This window comes from Electrona antarctica (genome assembly GCF_951216825.1).
Source record: "Electrona antarctica genome assembly, chromosome: 9".
NCBI classification, from domain to species: Eukaryota; Metazoa; Chordata; class Actinopteri; order Myctophiformes; family Myctophidae; genus Electrona; species Electrona antarctica.
This window is the reverse complement of record NC_136790.1, coordinates 15,271,498-15,290,227: the sequence shown is the minus strand read 5'-3', so window position 1 is coordinate 15,290,227 and position 18,730 is coordinate 15,271,498. Positions and strand designations below refer to the sequence as shown.

Sequence of the window (18,730 nt, the reverse complement as noted above, 5' to 3'; positions counted from 1 at the left end):
TCGGGTTATTTTTGAGGGGCGCTATAGCCCCTCCTATGGACAGCTTTCAGTGGTTTGTGTAAGCACAAACGTTGAAGAGAAAAGTGAAGATGGAAAAAGTGAGCACGCAAAATTGTGATTGGGTGAGAGATGGGGTGAGAGATGGGGTGAGAGATGGGGTGAGAGATGGGGTGAGAGATGGGGCCATTGGTTGAGCATCGCATAACGATTGTGCCGGAATGAGATGATGTACAGTAGGATGAGCTCACTTCACACAGGTGTGATTTTTTTAACTTAAGACCATTGTGACAAGCCTTCATATTGAAAAGAGGGAAGCACGCACAACTCCACTGTCTCAATCTCTTTTTACATTTTACCGGGTGCACGGTCAGGAAACACTTTAGAAGAAGGAGAATACCAGCACTCACGGAGTCCTTTAAGGCACTTTATTGTTTCATCTTTACAAGGGAAAGGTGAGCTGCAAGCAGCAACACAACGAACACGTTTCGGCCAAGGGCCTTCGTCAGCGTTGAAAATGTTGTAAACAAGGCAAAGTGTCACATTTATACTGCCCAGCAGTGCGACATCCTCCCCTGTCCGGGTTGATACAAACAACCAGCTAAGCCCATTAAATAGAATAAGTATGCTGCAAGCAGCACCACAACGTAAGTGCAAACATAATAAAGTCAACAACACAAGTTTAACGAAAATGTCACAACATTTGTCCATAAGACTTCAGGAATTCATAAGGCACCATGCTGGTACCAGTATTTAAGTCCAAGTTACAAATACATCAAATATACAACATTGACTAGAAAAAGTGCCCTTCTGGGCACAGGTCTCCACCAGGAGGATAGGACTGTGTGAGATGTTTGGCAAAATGTTTAGGAGTAATATAAATGTTAATATAAATGTTTGCCTTTGAGGGCAATTGGATGACTTGAGGCATTTTGTTCCAAAAATGTGTTTTGCAAAAATCAACCTGTTGGTGGCGCTATAACAGTCCAATGTGAAAAGGGTGGGATATATTCCTCAGCCTAGTAAGAAAATGTGTGAAAGATTTCACGTAAATTGCATGCTGCGTTCATGATTTGAGGCTTTTGTTCAAAACGGGGCAATCTTGCAAACTGTGAAAGCCAATTATAGCTAATTAGGATGGAATATGAAATATCGGACAGATCCGACTTGAGCACATGCGCATAGAGATACTGTGTAACGATTTGTGAGATTTTTGGACAGAATCTGGAGGAGTAATATCAAAAAATGTGTTTTACAAAACTCGGCCTCCTGGTGGCGCTATAAAAGGCAGATGCGGAAAATGCAGGTCAAAGGTTTGTCCATGGCCTCTAGGGAGTGTGCATGCAACGTTTCACGCAGATCGGTGCAGTTTTAGGTAAGAAATGTGAAAAGCTGCCTCATGGTGGCGCTATAACAGGCCGTTCTGGAAAATGCGGGGCAGAGGTTCATCGTTGGCATCCAGGGAGTGTGTGTGCAAAGTTTGGCATCGACCAGGTTTACGGTGCCGGAGATTAGCTGTACACAGACGGACGGAAGGAAGGACGGACACACACACACACACACACACACACACACACGGACGGAGTGCAAAACATACTCTCTCCCCATGCCTTCGGCCTGGTGGAGACAATAAATACTAAATAGGTTCACAGACACAGGGTATCACTGGCTGAGTCCCTAAAGAGGAGGGGAGAGTTAAGTACTCAGAAAAACTACACATAGCAAATAGTAAACACACACATGAAGTGCCAAAGAGGCTACAAACAGGCTTATTCTTAGTTGAAAAGAAAGGTAGAGCAACAAAACCCGCTAGAAAACCTTTTTTAAAGTTTAAAAAGAGGGCATGTCTTAGGGCCTCTCGTCTCAACAAAACTCAATTAAAGTCCACCCCTCTCCCTTGGCCGAAACGCGTTCGTTGTGTTGCTGCTTGCAGCTCACCTTTCCCTTGTAAAGATGAAACAATAAAGTGCCTTAAAGGACTCCGTGAGTGCTGGTATTCTCCTTCTTCTTGACAAGCCTTCATAATCATATCACAGAAAGCCATCCTTTCATGTCGCCGACAGACTAGCGTCAGTTAAATGCTAATATGTTTTGATGGGAGAAAGGTGGTACAAGTCAAGACTCCTATTGAGTGAGGTGAGGCCCGAGGGGCGGCAGCGGCTTATAAGAGCGACCGGATGGGCAAACCGTGAGGTTCCCAGTTCCATCCCACTGAGGCTCCCCCAGAGTTGGTGTCGAAGTGTCCTTGAGCAAGACGCTGAACCCCTAATAGCTCCCGATGTGCAGGTTGGTGCCTTGCATGGTTTCCTCTGCAATCAGTGTCTGAATGTGTGTGTGTGAATGTAATGCACAATCTATATGTAAAGCGCTTTGGATAAAAGCGCTATATAAATGCACCATTTAACATATTACCAAGTTAAGTCAAGACTTCTTCCAATTTACACTCCTCATCTGTGGCGGTTTCACAGACACCGTGGCTCGCCTCACCTCATCTCGCCTTTGTTGCCACTGTCATGTATATCTACACGATATTCTGTTTGTGACGATAAGATATGATATATGCGGTTTTCTATAAAGGCTAAAGAAACTGGGAATTGTGTGTACGGTAGATGGCTGCCTCGCTACAGCCTATGTACGGTAGATGGCTGCCTCGCTACAGCCTATGTACGGTAGATAGCTGCCTCGCTACAGCCTATGAAAATAAATAATACTGCTCTCAATGGCAGATGGAGCCGGCTTCGCTTGCCTCTAAGGACAGTTGGATTCTGGTGTGGACATTGATCAAAGATCCTCCTAGTATAATAGGAGGAATAATGGCCGAGAGGTCAGCCAGTCACGGTTTTATGCTACCTATTAGTCTCTCTGCGACTATATTAGTCCAACCTCAGCCAATAAAGTCACAGCTTCATCCTGCGCTTTCTTATATACTCTCCAATGATCGATTTACCTTTTCAGCTGCCACGACTGAACACTGGAAAATATTCCCAGGGAAGAAAAATGTTCATATACAGTAGTAGTTATAGTCTTATTTTGACCTGCTGGAAATTGCACATCCTACAGCATAATGGTAACTGTACATTACAGAACCAGAGCCATAAATGGTAAATGGTGCATTTATAATAGCGCCTTTATCCAAGGCGCTTTACGTAGATTGTGCATCAATTCATCAATTCACCCATTCACACACACACACACACACACACACACACACACACACACACATTCATACACCGATGGCAGCAGAAACCATGCAAGGCACCAACCAGCACATCAGGAGCAACTAGGGGTTCAGACTCAGTGTCTTGCTCAAGGACACTTTGACACTACCTCTGGGGGAGCCCGGGTTCGAACTGGCAACCTTGTGGTTACCATCCAGCCACTCTACCCCTGGTTTTGTTCCGATGTGCGGGGGTCATATTTATCCTTTGGCAAAAATATATGTGCATATTTCTCCACAAAACGTGGAAATGCTGTGATGCCATGGTTATGTTAAATGCGCTGTTTGAGCAGTCGGGTACAGTCACACACGTGTGTGTGTGTGTGTGTGTGTGTGTGTGTGTGTGTGTGTGGAGGCCTTAAGGGGGGGGGTGGGTTGTAAAGCACCTTTATCCAAAGCGATTTACAATGTACATTACATTCACTCTCTCGCACGCACGCACGTGGCATATTAGGAAACCGTGCAAGGCATCTGGAGCTATTAGGTCTTGCTCAAGGACACTTAGGCACTAACTCTAGCGGAGGTGCATTTATATCCTTGTCTTTTTTGTTTGTTTGTTTTTATCTTATTTATTGTGTATTGTTATTTTGTATGTGATATGGAGCCTGAGTCTGAAATACAGATGAGTGGTGCTCAAACCTTTTCATGTCAAGGACCCCAAATATTATATGTATTTGGCCGCCGACCCCCATCTGAAAATATGTTGTTCCAGGGACCCCCAATAAGCAAATATATGAGTTAAATAAGTTTTCAAAAATATCAGATCTGCAAGGTCGTAGCGCGGCACTCCGTGCCGTGCTATGAGCTTGTATATCTGCTATTTTGCAATAGCTAAAGTTTAAAATAATGGTTAAAGTGGTTAAAATCTAAGGTGACAAATATGTGTTCCAGGTTCCAGGCGTTGGGTTAAGTCTTGTCATAGTGACAAGTAGTATGACACAGTTCTGTCTTAAAGAGTTATCAGCCTTAAGGATAGTGTACATCTGTGTTGTAGTCCATTAGTCCAGCCTTAAGGATAGTGTACATCTGTGTTGTTGTCCATTAGTCCATCTGGCTGCCTCTCTCCCATAAATGACTGTTTTAAGTCAGAGGGCTGATTTACCTCATGGCTGTCGGTTGCTCAGCAGAAAATATCACATTTTCAACTGAAAAACATAACGTGACCTTAGTTATAGCCTTATGGAAATTTAAATAAACTAGGAAGGAAGTCAAGGAAGCCTGCATTTATTTTGGTGATGCGTTGCAAGGACCAGACTAGTACTACTAATTGGCTATCTGGGGGTAGGGGTACTACTTCCGAATTCCTGGCAGTGAGTGGAACATGTCTCTCTTAGCCCTGGAAACAAGTTAACAAGTCAAATCAAAGCCAACATAACCCTCAACCTGTCCACACAGGGGGGAAGGAGTAAGGAGATATAGCTCTGCTTTCTCAAATAAAGATTTAGGGAACTATATATTTGTGAGTCTTCCTTTAACTCTTTTTATGATAATGTCAGCGGTTGGTTCATTAGGAGTACGAGGGAATAGTTTATACTTCACAGATTCACAGAAGTCTATGAATCATTACAAAGAAAATAATCCAACCTTTTGGCTGAATTAATTATACTGGGCTACTTTACATCAGTCATTATGTATTATTCGTGTGCAGCATATCTTCTTTTACAGTGAATATTGTGAGGACTGCTCAGTGTTACAAACTCAAAATATAGGCCAATCCTGCCATCTAGTGGTTGAGATACAGTACGGCAGTTTGTATGCAACATTGGCCACCTTCAGTAGCAAAGTACTGTGTACTTCAGTACTTCCTAAAGCCTTCCTAAATCCAACCTATCCACAGCTCCAGACTTCTATGTGCTTGTGCAGAAATGACAGCACAGAGCCACAGACAATAAGTGTTATGATGTGAGCAACAGTCTCTCTTCACTTCTTTACAAAGTTCAATTTTTAGCCAACAAAATGTGGACGGCAGCAGTGGTGTTTGACTGGTTGCAACACAAGTGAATAAGACAAATATTTTATTACATGGTTGGGACACTGTTACTGTTACCCTGAAAGAATGGGTATTTGATTCCTCTACCACAGACCGTATGTATTGTCTCTTGTTGGTTAAAGGAGCATTCAGTGATTTGGGTGATTTGGAAAACCACCCAGTCCACCCCGGTAACAAAATGTGCACATGCACGCTCTACAGTGGGGGGAAGTGCAACAGGCCAACAGCATGTGCACCAAGGCTCGATCATGATTGGAGGAAGGCCCCTCTCATCCTGATTGGATGAAGGTTTTGCCACCCGCCACCAAAACTGAAACTAGGGTTTTTTGACCCCAGGGGCTCACTGGGGACAGGGAGGAACTCCTTATATGGTCAGCACACTCTATAGTAGGGAGGATTATCCAGAAAAAAAGAAAAAATAAGTGATATTTAGATTATGTCAAATCACTGAATATACCTTTAAGCTTGTGAACAAATGTAGCTGCATACAGTCTACTGAAATAGTGCATAGTTACCCCACACAGGCCCATTTTGGATCATGTTTACACTGACTCAGTAAAATCATGAAAAAAACATGAAACAATGTTGTCAAAGCAAAGTAATGAATTACTCTTGAGTGATTTGTAATTAACTTTGATCGAACCTTTCTATTGAAGACTTCCAACAAGAAGTCCAAGAAGATGGCAATGAATACAGAAGCAATGGTAAGGTCAGGTGAGGTCTATGAAATATATTCCTTAACCCATTTTGGGCGGGAACCCCTTTTGGTGTTAGCATTATGTTATGTTTTAGCTATTGAAAAATAGCAGATCTACAAGCTCGTAGCGCGGCACCGAGTGCCGCGATACGAGCTTGTAGGTCTGATATTTTTGAAAAATCAAAGAACCACTGACATAGAAACATAGCTTTTTCAGAAAACTGTCAGGATTTAGAAGACATTTTTAGAATCTGATCTCAGGTAAAAATTTCCTTCTGGTGTTTCCGGTAATCTGTCCAGTCTTTTATCATGTCTCGCTGATATTAAGGGCTGGATGTCAAACAACTTTTTGAATTGAATGAGACAAAATCATCATTTTTGGTACCCCAAACTCATTTTTGGTACCCCAAAACACCCGTAACCTGGGTGTGATGTTCGATTCTGGCCTCTATTTTACTCCACAAGTAACGAGAGTCGTTCTAACGTGCTACTTCCAATTAAGGAATATAGCCAGAATTTAAAGTTTCCCGTCACCGGCGGATCTAGAAAAGGTCATTCGTGCTTTAATTTCTTCTCGTCTGGATTATTGTAACTCAATTTATTCCGGTCTCTGCAAAAAAAAGTTTCATCCCGTCTACAATAAGTACAGAACTCAGCTGCCAGACTGTTAACCAACTCCAAAAGATGTGACCACATCACCCCCATCTTAGCTACTCTTCATTGGTTAGTGGTTACCCGTTCAGAATTGATTTTAAAGTTTTACTCATGACTTTTAAAGCTCTCATGGCCAGGCTCCTAGCTATGTCTCTGACATGCTGGAACCCTACAAGCCTGTGCGCCCACTCATGTCCTCAGACAAGGCCCTCCTGGAGTAGCCTGGTTAATAAACCAGACCGAATCAGCCGTTGGCAAAAAAAAGTTGCCTACCAGCGGATTACGGTCTGGCGAGGCTCAGTAGCACGCCTCTTTCCTACAGCAGAGAACAGGTCGGACCAATCGGGACACGGTATGCAATATAGGCGGGCTTTGGTACAGTGACGTTCAATGCTTGAGACCTTTGACTGACAGTAGCTCTGACCAATTGCGTCAAAGAGAAAATGTTCCCCGGGAAATGAAATCCAAGTGGAGCCAGCCCAGACTGATATACCGCGACAGTGTTGTGTGATATTAGTCTGGCTTATTAGCCAGGCTACTCCTGGAGACCCCTACCCACTCATGTCCTCAGACAAGGCCCTCCTGGAGACCCCTACCCACTCAGGTCCTCAGACAAGGCCCTCCTGGAGACCCCTACCCACTCAGATCCTCAGACAAGGCCCTCCTGGAGACCCCTACCCACTCAGATCCTCAGACAAGGCCCTCCTGGAGACCCCTCTACAGCTCAGCTCGTCACAAAGGGTGGCAGGGCTTTTGCAATCCAGCCCCCCCAAGCTCTGGAATGTGCAAATTCGGTGTCATCGGATCGTTTAAATCTCTCCTGAAAATCCACCTATATGTTAAAGCCTTTTTTTAATTGTCATTTTTGAATTATTTTATATTTGTATGCCTGCTATTGCATGGATTGATCTTTTGTTGTTTTCTTTTGCTCGACGCTGTAAAGCACTTTGTGACTATGTCTAGAAATGAGATATATTATAAATAAATTCATTATCATTATTAACAAAGCCTGTAAATCACACGTGCAATCAACCATTCAGCCTTTAACCCATTTTGGACTGAGGTCGATTAAAAAAATATATATCCTAACATTTTTCAGAAAAACCCATGTTTCTATGTCAGTGGTGCTCAACCTTTTTCATGTCAAGGACCCCCAGAATTTTCTCCATTGGGCCACGGACTCCCATCTCAAAATATGTTGTTCCAGGGACCCCCCCCCCCCCCCAGAAGCCAATATTTTAGTTAAAAATGTTCACTCTGAAATATATATTCAAAGATTTGCTCCACATTTTCACGACTTTTCAAAAATAGCAGACCTACAAGCTCGTAGCGCGCCACTCGGTGGTGCGCTATGAGCTTGTAGATCTGCTATTTTTCAATAGCTAAAGTAGAAATGAATGCTTAAAACACCAAAATCTCATGCTCTCTCTCTCTCTCTCTCTGCACCACCCTTTTGTCTCAACATTTTGATGGTTCAGGCTGTGAGGCATTAGCCTGTGTGGAAACCAGACATTTTAAAATGAAAAAAGCGCCGCTCTGTGATATGACTCTGGCCATGCCATTGGGCTAGTAGAGAGACATGAACTGACGGAAGAGAACGCCTTCAGTCAGGGTTACACAATAGCCAAAGTTCAGCCATGTGGCATTTCAATTTTCATCTGAGCGTAATGTCTAACTCTAACCCATTTTGGGCGGGAACCCCTTTTGGTGTTTTAAGCATTATGTTATCCTTTAGCTGTTGAAAAATAGCAGATCTACAAGCTTGTAGATCTGCTATTTTTTGTAAAATCGTGAAAATGTGGCACAAATCTTTGAACATATTCTTTCAAACGTTACATACATTTTTAACTCAAATCTTTCCTTCTGGGGGGGTCCTTGGAAGAACATATTTTCAGATGGGGGTCGGTGGCCAATTACACATAGTTTCTGGGGTCCTTGACATGAAATATTGAGAACCACTGATATAGAAACATGAAAACTGACATTTTTTTTAAAGAATCGGCCTCAGGTATAAATGGCCTAAAGAACTAACATGGCTGGCAGCAGGTAATCATTGTGGTTGAAGCCAGGGCAGTTGGCCTTTCTGAATCAACTTTTTGGCAAAAGGTCATAACATTATCATATCAAAAGTGCGATAATAGCCAAAGGGCTGTAATGGTGGCATTGGCCTTTCTGAGCTGAGCAAGATAAAGCTCAGGTTAGAAACAGAATAATGCTGCCGACTGTGATTACTGGTGCTTGTGTTTAGGCAATTAGACAGGGAGAGGTTTCTCCACTTTCAAAGTCGAGTGAATGTTATTTATGCAGAAATTAACAGAATGTGGCAGCTTGACATGGATTATAAATAAATGTGATGAATTGAATAAACAGGACCACAATTGTTGCGTTATTATGCTTTTAGCATCATTCATCATTGTATAATCATACCACACGTACTATTTGACTGTTAATAAAGTATTCAATCAGTCAAGGTGTTGTATATTGCATGTATGTAACAGAATAGACTATAATGTTTAGTGATGCACCGAATATTCGGCCGCAGAAAATATTCGGCAGAAAATGGCTAAAAATGCATTTTCAGCCTATTCGGTTTCGGCCCGAATAGGCAGAAAATATATCACCGATAGTGTATGCAATTAGTTAGTTAGTTAGTTGCTAGTATGCAATTAATGCATTCAAAAGAGCTGAATAAATGTTTTATGGACCCATCATAGTGATTATTTTTAAGTTAAGTTTTGCCATAACCATTTCTTTCATGACATCCATTTCCATGACAGCAATCGTAGGAAAAAATATGTATAATAGTAATATTCGGATATTGGGCAAACTGTTTTCTATATTCGGTATTCGGTTTCGGCCAAGAATTTCCCTTTCGGTGCATCCCTAATAATGTTCATGGCCAGTATTATCCTATACTGTATTTCTGTTTCTATGTGCGTTCATAATGGGAGTCCTTCTGTCGCAAACGTGTTATTTTCCAGCAGCTATGCTATAATCTTAAATCTTGTTTTCCTTTCGGCTTTTCCCTTCAGGGTTCGCCACAGTGAATCATCTGCCTCTCCATCTCACCACCCTGTCCTCTCTCTGCCTCCTCTTCTCTCACACCAACTGACTTCATGTCCTCCTTCACTACAACATCCATAAATCTCCTCTTTGGTCTTCCTCTGGGGCGGCCTCCTGCCTGGCAGTTCCCAACCTCAACATCCTTCTGATATACTCACTATCCCTCCTCTGTACGTGTCCAAACCATCTCAGACTGGCCTCTCTGACTTTATCTCCAAAACATCGGACATGCGCTGTCCCTCTGATGTACTCATTTCTGATCCTATCCATCCCGTTACTCCCAGAGAGCATTTCTTTAGTCTCTGCTACCTACAGCTCTGCTCCCTGTCTTTTCCTCAGTGTGACTGTCTCTTTGTTTCTACTCTCACCTATGGTCATGAAGTGTGTGTGGTTCATGACCGAAAGAATACAAGCGGCCGAAATGAGTTTTCTTCGACGGGTGGCTGGCATCTCCCTTAGAGATACCTGTATAGGGTGAGAAGTTCAGTCACACGAGAGAGACTCGGGAGTAGAGTCGCTGCTTCTTCAGCTGGAAAGGAGCCAGCTTAGGTACGGGCATCTGGTTAGGAGGTCCTTGGGGCACGTCCCACTGGGAGGAGCCCCGGGGGCAGACCAAGGCGCAGTTGGAGGAAACACATTGACTCACTGGCCTTGGAACGTCTCGGGATCCCCCAGGAGGAAGTCACTAGTGTTGCTCTGGAGAGGGAAGTCTGGAGCACTCTGGTGGAACTGTTGCCCCCGCGACCCGACTACGGATAAACGGTTGAAGATGGATGGACTGTCTCTAAACCATACAACATAGCTGGTCTCAACACCTTCTTGTACACCTTCCCTTTCATTTGTGGTGATACTTTCCTATCACACATCACACACACCTGACACTTTTCTCCACCCATTCCAACCTACTATAATCTTAAATGTGTCTTAAATCATGTAAAAACAAAGCATATGAAAAGAGACAGCCTGATGTTTATGTGATCATCATGTGACTGTTCCGACTGTAACTGCACATTTGAAGCTCTCTTCAGAGCTTCAGAGTTGACCCAAATGGAAAAAAGGTTTAACATGCTCCTTATTGAGTCTCTTGCCACAATGATCCACTGACATGATTCACGGTCATCATAATTTCCACAAAAACTCTATACTTAGAAGAAATTGCATACTGGTAGAGAGGGGGAAGTGTTTTATTCCACACTGGATAATCTATCTAGCACAGACCTGGGCATTACACGTGAAAGATTACTTGGAATTTAGAAAATAAAACATACTTTCAAATTTTACCATATGCGTGCTTAGTGTTTATTCACTTACACAATCTGTTTCCTGCCGTGAATAAGCCTATCTCACAGAATGTCCCCGCCCCCTTAATACGCCCCCTTTCGGGGCTAGTGGTGATAGCGTGACGGCACTCCATAGACGCTACATGTTAACAGAGGTAATTTAAGAAGTCTACAACTTTTGTTTTCTCAAGGTAAGGTTTGTTCGAGCTGATTTACCATCTTGTTTGCTTCATAATAATATTGGTCTGTCACATTTTTACATTAGAAAATGTACTTAGATTCTCCAGAGAAAAAAACGTGTAAATGCTAATGTTAAAGACACCACTATTTACCGGAAGTGGGTGTGGAAAGCGGGCTGTGAGATAGGCCTATTGCATGTGATTGACAACTTGTTTATCATTGTTTTGGAAAATTTGATTGAATAAATGACGTTTTGGTAAGGCAACCCCACTTTTTAATTGCCTAACTCAGAGATTAAAATAGGGTGTATTTTGCATCCCAAAACGCAGTTTATAGTTAAGGGACGCAATAAAACAACGACCTCTGCATCCACGGGATGCACTACTGTACTCAGCATGTACAGTAAAAAAAAATCACAATATTTTGCTAGCTTTAGTTATAATAATAATTTCTTCTGTTTTCTACATGAATATAACCACATTATTATAACCATATAAAATGAAATGGGAGTTAAATGCTGCAATTTGTAAAAATGGCAAAATATGACATAAAATGTCCCTGGGACTCATCTAAAAGACCATTCCTGCATCCCGGGACTCATTACATTGAAAACCTAATACCTATTTACATCACTGAACTATAACATAATACTCTTACCAGCTTGTCAAAACCATGCCATTTACTGCTTTTTATATAGAAATAAATGTTATATTATGCAGAATTGAGTTCAGGCTTCTTGGCCGGGCCCTCAACAATATTTTTTGTTTCTCAATTTGGCCCCTTGGGGAAAAAAATAATTGCACACCCCTGATCTAGCAGCATGTCTGGTCTAACTGATGGGACTTTAGATGCTGCTGCTGAAGAGCTGTAAATGGCTTTGGCATAGCTCCAAAATGTGAGTATGTGACAGCCCCATGAGAACAACCTGATGTCAGTGTGACAGCCCCATGAGAACCACCTGATGTCAGTGACAGAAGCCACGTAAGACAGGGGGAATTAACCTGTTTAGGACGGCCGGGAACCCATTTTGGTGCATTAAGCATTATGTTATACTTTAGCTGTTGAAAAATAGCAGATCTACAAGCTCTGATCTGCCATTTTTGAAAGAATCTTGAAAATGTGGTGCAAATCTTTGAATATATATTCTTTCAGAGTGAACATTTTTAACTCAAGTCCTTGCTTCTGGGGGGTCCCTGGAACAACATATTTTCAGATGGGGGTCGGTGGCCAATACATATAATTTTGGGGGTGACATGAAAATGTTTGAGAACCACTGACATAGAAAACATCAGACATTTTGTAGAATCAAGTAAGCTATAGAGAGAATGTTCAACAACTCATATTTGCTCATAATGGTGCTAAGATGGCCCAGCTAGGACTGTCACCATTACAGACAAATAATTGTGATTAACAATTTAATTGCGATTTTGGCATGGAACATGGGGACATAATGAATACAAATGAAATTTGAAAGTTTACGAATTTAGGCTTCGTAAACAAAAATGACAGTTCAGATTTGACAAATGTATTACTTGCGCGAGCAGAGCACCCAAGTACTGTAATCGGCTGCGTATGTTGGTGGCGTCGCTCGGCGAGCGTCTATTTTTCATATTTTAAAGAGGGGCGGACAGTAAGTTGACAGGAGTCAGCAGTAGGTTGCGAGCGCAAGTTGGCAGCTCGACAGAGTGCATTTCTAGTTGTGTCATATTAACAAATTAAGTTGAACTACAGTTGACCTGTATTTAATGTATAATTGTATACCAACCACACACAATGACATTCAAAAGGAGGTCATGTTCTACTAAGTCAGTTTGACAAGTCAACCTGACACTGGCATGCTCTTTACTACTAGGCTGTTTATTGTTTGGGCAAGAGGACAGTTTCCCCTCCCGTCACCGGTCCAGTTGTAGGTTCAGTATCTGACCCTTATCAGTGGTCCAGTTGTAGGTCCAGTATGTGACCCTTATCGTTGGGACGCCAGGAAACATTCCCGTCCAACAAGCAGCTGCTGTGCTGTGCGGTGTGGTGCGGGCACTGCTTGTTGACTAAACACTCAATCATGTGATGATGACTGCTGGAATGAGGAACTAAAGTAGGTGATGACCAGATCTCAGCTTGAGAAATGACCCATTTATCAATCATTATAAAAACCCTGCACGGAACAGATTCTAACCAGATACCATCGGTCTGTCACCAGGCTGGCCTGCCACTGGAATACTCTATGCGATGTGCAATGCAAGAGTGCGGTCTAACCCATTTTGGCCTGACGTCGAAATTAAAAAAAAATGTCTTCTAAATCCTGACAGTTTTCTGAAATACCCATGTTTAATTTCTGTATCGGTGGTGCTCAATATTTCATGTCAAGGACCCCAAAAATTATATGTAATTGGCTGCCGACCCCCCATCTGAAAATATGTTGTTCCAGGGACCCCCCCCAGAAGCAAAGATTTGAATAAAAACGTTCGCTCTGAAAGAATATATATTCAAAGATTTGCACCACATTTTCACTACTTTTCAAAAATAGCAGACCTACAAGCTAGTAGCGCGCCACTCGGTGGCGCGCTACGAGCTTGTAGATCTGCTATTTTTCAATAGCTAAGGTATAACGTAACGCTTAAAACACCAAAAGGGGTTCCCGCCCAAAATTGTCTAAACAACACCAACGCAGGACGCCTGAATCGCTGCCCTCCACACTCTCGTATCTAGCATCAGGGTCTTGAACTCTACAGTGTTGTTAGCTAAGCTGTCACGCCGCAGTGCATGTACTGTACGTAGGCGGTGCACTTCTTGCCTTTCCTGGCTTTGCCCTGGGTTGGCTCCCATATAGACTGTCTTGCTTGCCACTAGTCCCCTGCCAGCTTCATCCTTCTTTCTCTTACTTTATCTGTGACCCATGGTAGGTCGCCGACCGTAGACTCCTAGAGGACCACATTTCCTACAGATATATAGAATCCACGGAGGGGTCCCCTGGGCGCAGCCATAGCTGAGGAGTACCATTAAGTGCAGCTTTACACCTCAGCGTTGATTAGCTACACCTGGCCTACAGGTCACTGTTCCATGGATTCGCCAAGGAAGAAATACCGCATTATTTTCAAAATGAGCCTTATATTGACTATATTCACACAGTTTGCTCTCACATCATATTTGCGGGTTGGGAATGTATTAATTAGTAGCAGAATGGCCGCTGTGTGTGATTCCTTGGATCAGGACGCAAAAAAACCCACATTATCTCCATCTCCATCGAACACGCAACGCGGTGTCAGGCCAGAGCCTATATGTGGCATGCTCCTGGACCACTTGGCCAGCGGCGACCCTTTCCTAAATTCCTGGCCTAAGTTGACACAAGGTATTATTAGCGAACAGCATCCTTTATCAGTCACAGCTTTACACCTTTTCACACACACACACACACACACACACACACACACACACACACACACACACACACACACACACACACACACACACACACACACACACACACACACACACACACACACACACACACACACACACACACACACACACACACACACACACACACACACACACACACACACACACACACACACACACTCTGATGGAGGGAGACAGGGGCATGCCTCCTGACGGGGGAACATGGAAAAAGTGGAGTAAACAAACACGGTTTAATCACAAGCAGACCACAGAGAATTGTGAGATACTGAATGAGGCTAAACAGCTTCAGTACTTATGACGAATACCAAACGAGTCGCCCCTTTACCAACTCGCCCCGGGCGTACAGCGGAACTGCACGGCCTGGTATTCCTATAAAGTAACCTAAGTCAATTATGCTTAAATGGTTAAACCTAACCTTATTCCTAACCTTAACCTCAGTAAAACTATGCCTAAACCTAACCCTATACCTAAACTTAACCCCAGTAAAACTATGCCATAACCCTAAACTTATTTCTAACCTTATTCTCAGTAAAACAAAATAAAGAATACAAGAACCGCGGCACAGAGCGGTCGGTGTGAGTTTGGTGGGAAAAAAATCGAGGGGCGACCGTACCCGATACCCTTAAGTTATGACACGATCAAGGGGGAGGAACGGATGAGGCTGGTACAGAGATTTGGAGGTAGCTCAGGGTGAGAGTGGCTGGATGGGAACTGCAAGGTTCCCAGTTCAAACCCGGGCTCCCCCAGAGTTAGTGTCGAAGTGTCCTTGAGCGAGACTCTGAACCCCAAATTGCTCCCGATGTGCAGGTTGGTGCCTTGCATGGTTTCCTCTGCCATTGGTGTGTGAATGGGTGAATGTAATGCACAATCTATGTAAAGCGCCTTGGATAAAGGCGCTATATAAATGTACCATTTACCATTTTCACAGGCCTTACAAAGCTCAGCATTGGTGCCTTTACATTACCGGGAGTTTGCCAGAGCAAAATCCACTCTGAAGCAAGGGAAAGGAGCTGGGCCGGAGTGACGGCATCCCACCACAGGTCGTCAACAATTTAAATCTCATCCTGAGATCTATAACCAGGCTCTCGAAAAGAAAACAAGCTGGATAATATAGTCTCTTTCTGATATAGTTTCAGACAGATAGTACCAGTCCTAAAAACGCCGGGACAACGCTCCACACGTCCCAAACTATGGAATGCACTTCCCATTACAATCAGAACTGCAGCCTCACTCCCAATCTTCTGCCGTAGTCTGAAAACCCACCTTTTCAGACTCCATCATGGCCTGTAGCACTTACCCTACCCCCTTAGATAGCACTTTTTGTAGACTTAGATAGCATTTGATACAGACTTATAGCATGGTGGCACGCTTCTTTCCCCTCCTGGCTTTGCCCTGGGTTGGCTCCCATAGGGTCAATTTACTTGCCTCAAGTTCTGGGTGCCTGACGCAGTGCCCTGCCAGCCTCATCCTTATCTCTCTGACTTTGTCCGTGACGCGTGGTAGGTCCCCATAGAGGTCCACATTTCTGATGTGGTCCGTCCATGTGACACCTAGTGCCATTCGTAGCATACTGGGGTAGACTCCATCCAGGGCATAGATACATACATACAGCATAGTATAGTATATACGTATAGTTTCATTATATAGATATTCCACTGTTACGTTCTTAGCTTCCGCATGTTTCATGATAACTACTTTTTATGTATGTGATGTATTGCCATGCTTTTTGTTCTTGCTTAATGTAAATCGCTCTGGATTAAGAGCGTCTGCTAAATGTCTAAATTGTAAATTGTACCAGAATCCAGTACCAAACTAGCCTGATTATCAGACTGCAGTCCACTCAGAGAGTGGGCCGGGGTCTTTGGGCTGGATCCAGGCTAGTACCAAACAGGATATGGAGTGCCATCTGCGCATTCTGCCCCCTCGTGAAGCTCTTCATTGTCTGGCACCTAGCTAGTAACTAAGTAAATCGAATGCCAGTTCAAAACCAGAGTTCCTTTAATATGGCTCTACTGGTTGTTCCCGAGTCCAAGTAAGTAAGCCTTGCCGAGCCATGAGGCCCATATAGGGCCTATCTCCTGTTTCTGTAGCGTGACACGGCTTGATGGACACCCAGTGGACATGACGCTAGTATGTCGCAGGGACTTACCCCCCCAATCCAACCCTTGATGCTGAGTGCCAAGCAGAGAGGTATTGGGTGCCATTTTTATAGTCTTTGGTATGACCCAGCCAGGGTCGAACCCTGACCTCCCAGTCTCAGGGTGGACACTAACCACAGGGCCACTGTCCCACTGAGCTGGTGTTCCCAAGTCTAAAACCCTTTTCTTTGAAACACCTTTTTAATCTCACAATACAGCAGCTTGGTGCATCTAATTGAATTCTGCTTGAATGTCTAATTATTGTTTTGTTTGTTGCTAGTAGTTCTTGCAGCAGTAGTTGGTACCCTATAAATAAATGGTGCATTTATATAGCACCTTTATCCAAGGTGCTTTACATAGATTGTGCATTACATTAATTCACACATTCATACACCGATGGTGGCGGAAACCATGCAAGGCACCAACCAGCACATCAGGAGCAATCAGGGGTTCAGTGTCTTGCTCAAGGACACTTCAACACTAACTCTGGGGGAGCCCGGGTTCGAACTGGCAACCTTCCAGCCACTCTACCCCTGAGCCACCGCCGCTATACTGTAGATGTCAGCTTTCAGTTTAGATCCTTATAAGGACGGGTGCCCATAGTCCTGGTTATGATTACACTAGAGTACTTGAGTCAGCTGCAAGCTAATGCCAATGTCAACTGGAGCCTGCACAGATGTGGGGGGAAAAAAATATCAACAGTGCAACGTGGCATTGAATGGCTGACATCATCAGGCAGACTTGGGTGAGTTCTCACAAAAGCTTGCAATTATATAATTAGGTCTAAACTAAGTATTAAAGCACTAGGCCGGTTTCACACATGAATTACATACATTTGTTTCTAATTCATCAGTCCTACATTGCACTACTTGCCCAGAATGTAAAGATAACAGGATCACACACACACACACACACACACACACACACACACACACACCGAGAGAGAGAGACAGAGAGGCTTTTGACTCTGTGCACTGTAGATCAATAAAAGATGACAGCTTTCATGAAGAAATAAAATGGTTACACTGTCTCAGGCATTAAGTGGGGCAGGTCATGAGATCAATGTATCACAGAAGAACCATTGTGGTGAATGTGTCCTGACCTGTCATGGTGTCTGATGATTAGATTATTAATAATATTATTACTGGGTGGTGGTAGCAGGTTATATAGACTCTGGGGACGTAGGTGGGAGTCCCCAACAACCTCCTCACCTGCTTGGGGTCATCGTAGAATATGCCGATGCTGCTCAGGTTGGGCCCGATGCTGGTGCCCTCCGCGTAGGACGCGCCGAACTCCAGGCACTGGGACGACGGACCCTCCTTCAGCTTGTAGGCGATGGTGACGTTCCTCACGGGAGGGGAGCCCGTCTTCACCTCGACCTGGTGCAGCAGTCCCGAGTAGATGACGAACCCGAACAGCGTCACGGTCAAGCAGAGGAAGAGCACGACTATCAGAATTAGAATTAAGAAGTCAGACATCGTTTTTGTTCTTCTTTCTTCCTTCAGACAAACGGGGGTAATAATAATACCCGGCCCCGGCTGAAGGTGATGCAATGCTAGTGATTCTGACTGACTGCCTCCTCCACGTCCTCCTCTCCTCTCCCGGATTTGCGTACAGTATAAATCCTACAGTAAATGGTGATTGTGGTCCTGTTTGTTGTTGTTGGCGTCCTTCGGTGCGACTTTTAAGTCGCAACGTCGACACAAAACGTGGATATTGTGTTGTAACTGACTGAATAAACTTGACAGTGAGCCGTTATGATAGCAGTTCGTTGTATACGTTGACAGATGGTGTCAGTCAGTCGCTTGTTGTTTATTTCAACCCAAACACAGCAGCAGCAGGGACGTGCTTCCCGGTTAAACCATTCTCCCCGTGAAGAGGGGGGGGGGGGGGGGGGTGCCTTAAAAAATAAATAAAGGGTTGTCAATATGCTTTAAAAAATGATAGCCACATTGCACCGCGTAAAGAAAATAATAATGTCATAAGCATTTTCTGTCCAATAACTTCACTATTCCACCGTCAATTATTATTATGCGATACCTTGAGATATTCGCCAAGAAAATGCTATATCCCTGTGAGTTGGTTCAAGCCGGGAGC

The 18,730-nt window shown here is 43.7% G+C and overlaps 1 protein-coding gene across 2 annotated transcripts in view; it reads right to left on the bottom strand.

Annotated features, from left to right (window-relative positions):
- tex264a (testis expressed 264, ER-phagy receptor a) overlaps positions 1-18,473 on the bottom strand; it is a 167,037-nt gene extending 148,564 nt beyond the window's left edge. For both annotated transcript variants that reach the window (XM_079510082.1, XM_079510083.1), the window contains exon 1: positions 17,845-18,473. In XM_079510082.1, the coding sequence (XP_079366208.1) occupies positions 17,845-18,111 (267 nt within the window). In that variant the 5' untranslated portion in view covers positions 18,112-18,473. The remainder of the gene's footprint in view (positions 1-17,844) is intronic.
- Between the last annotated feature and the right edge of the window lie 257 nt (positions 18,474-18,730).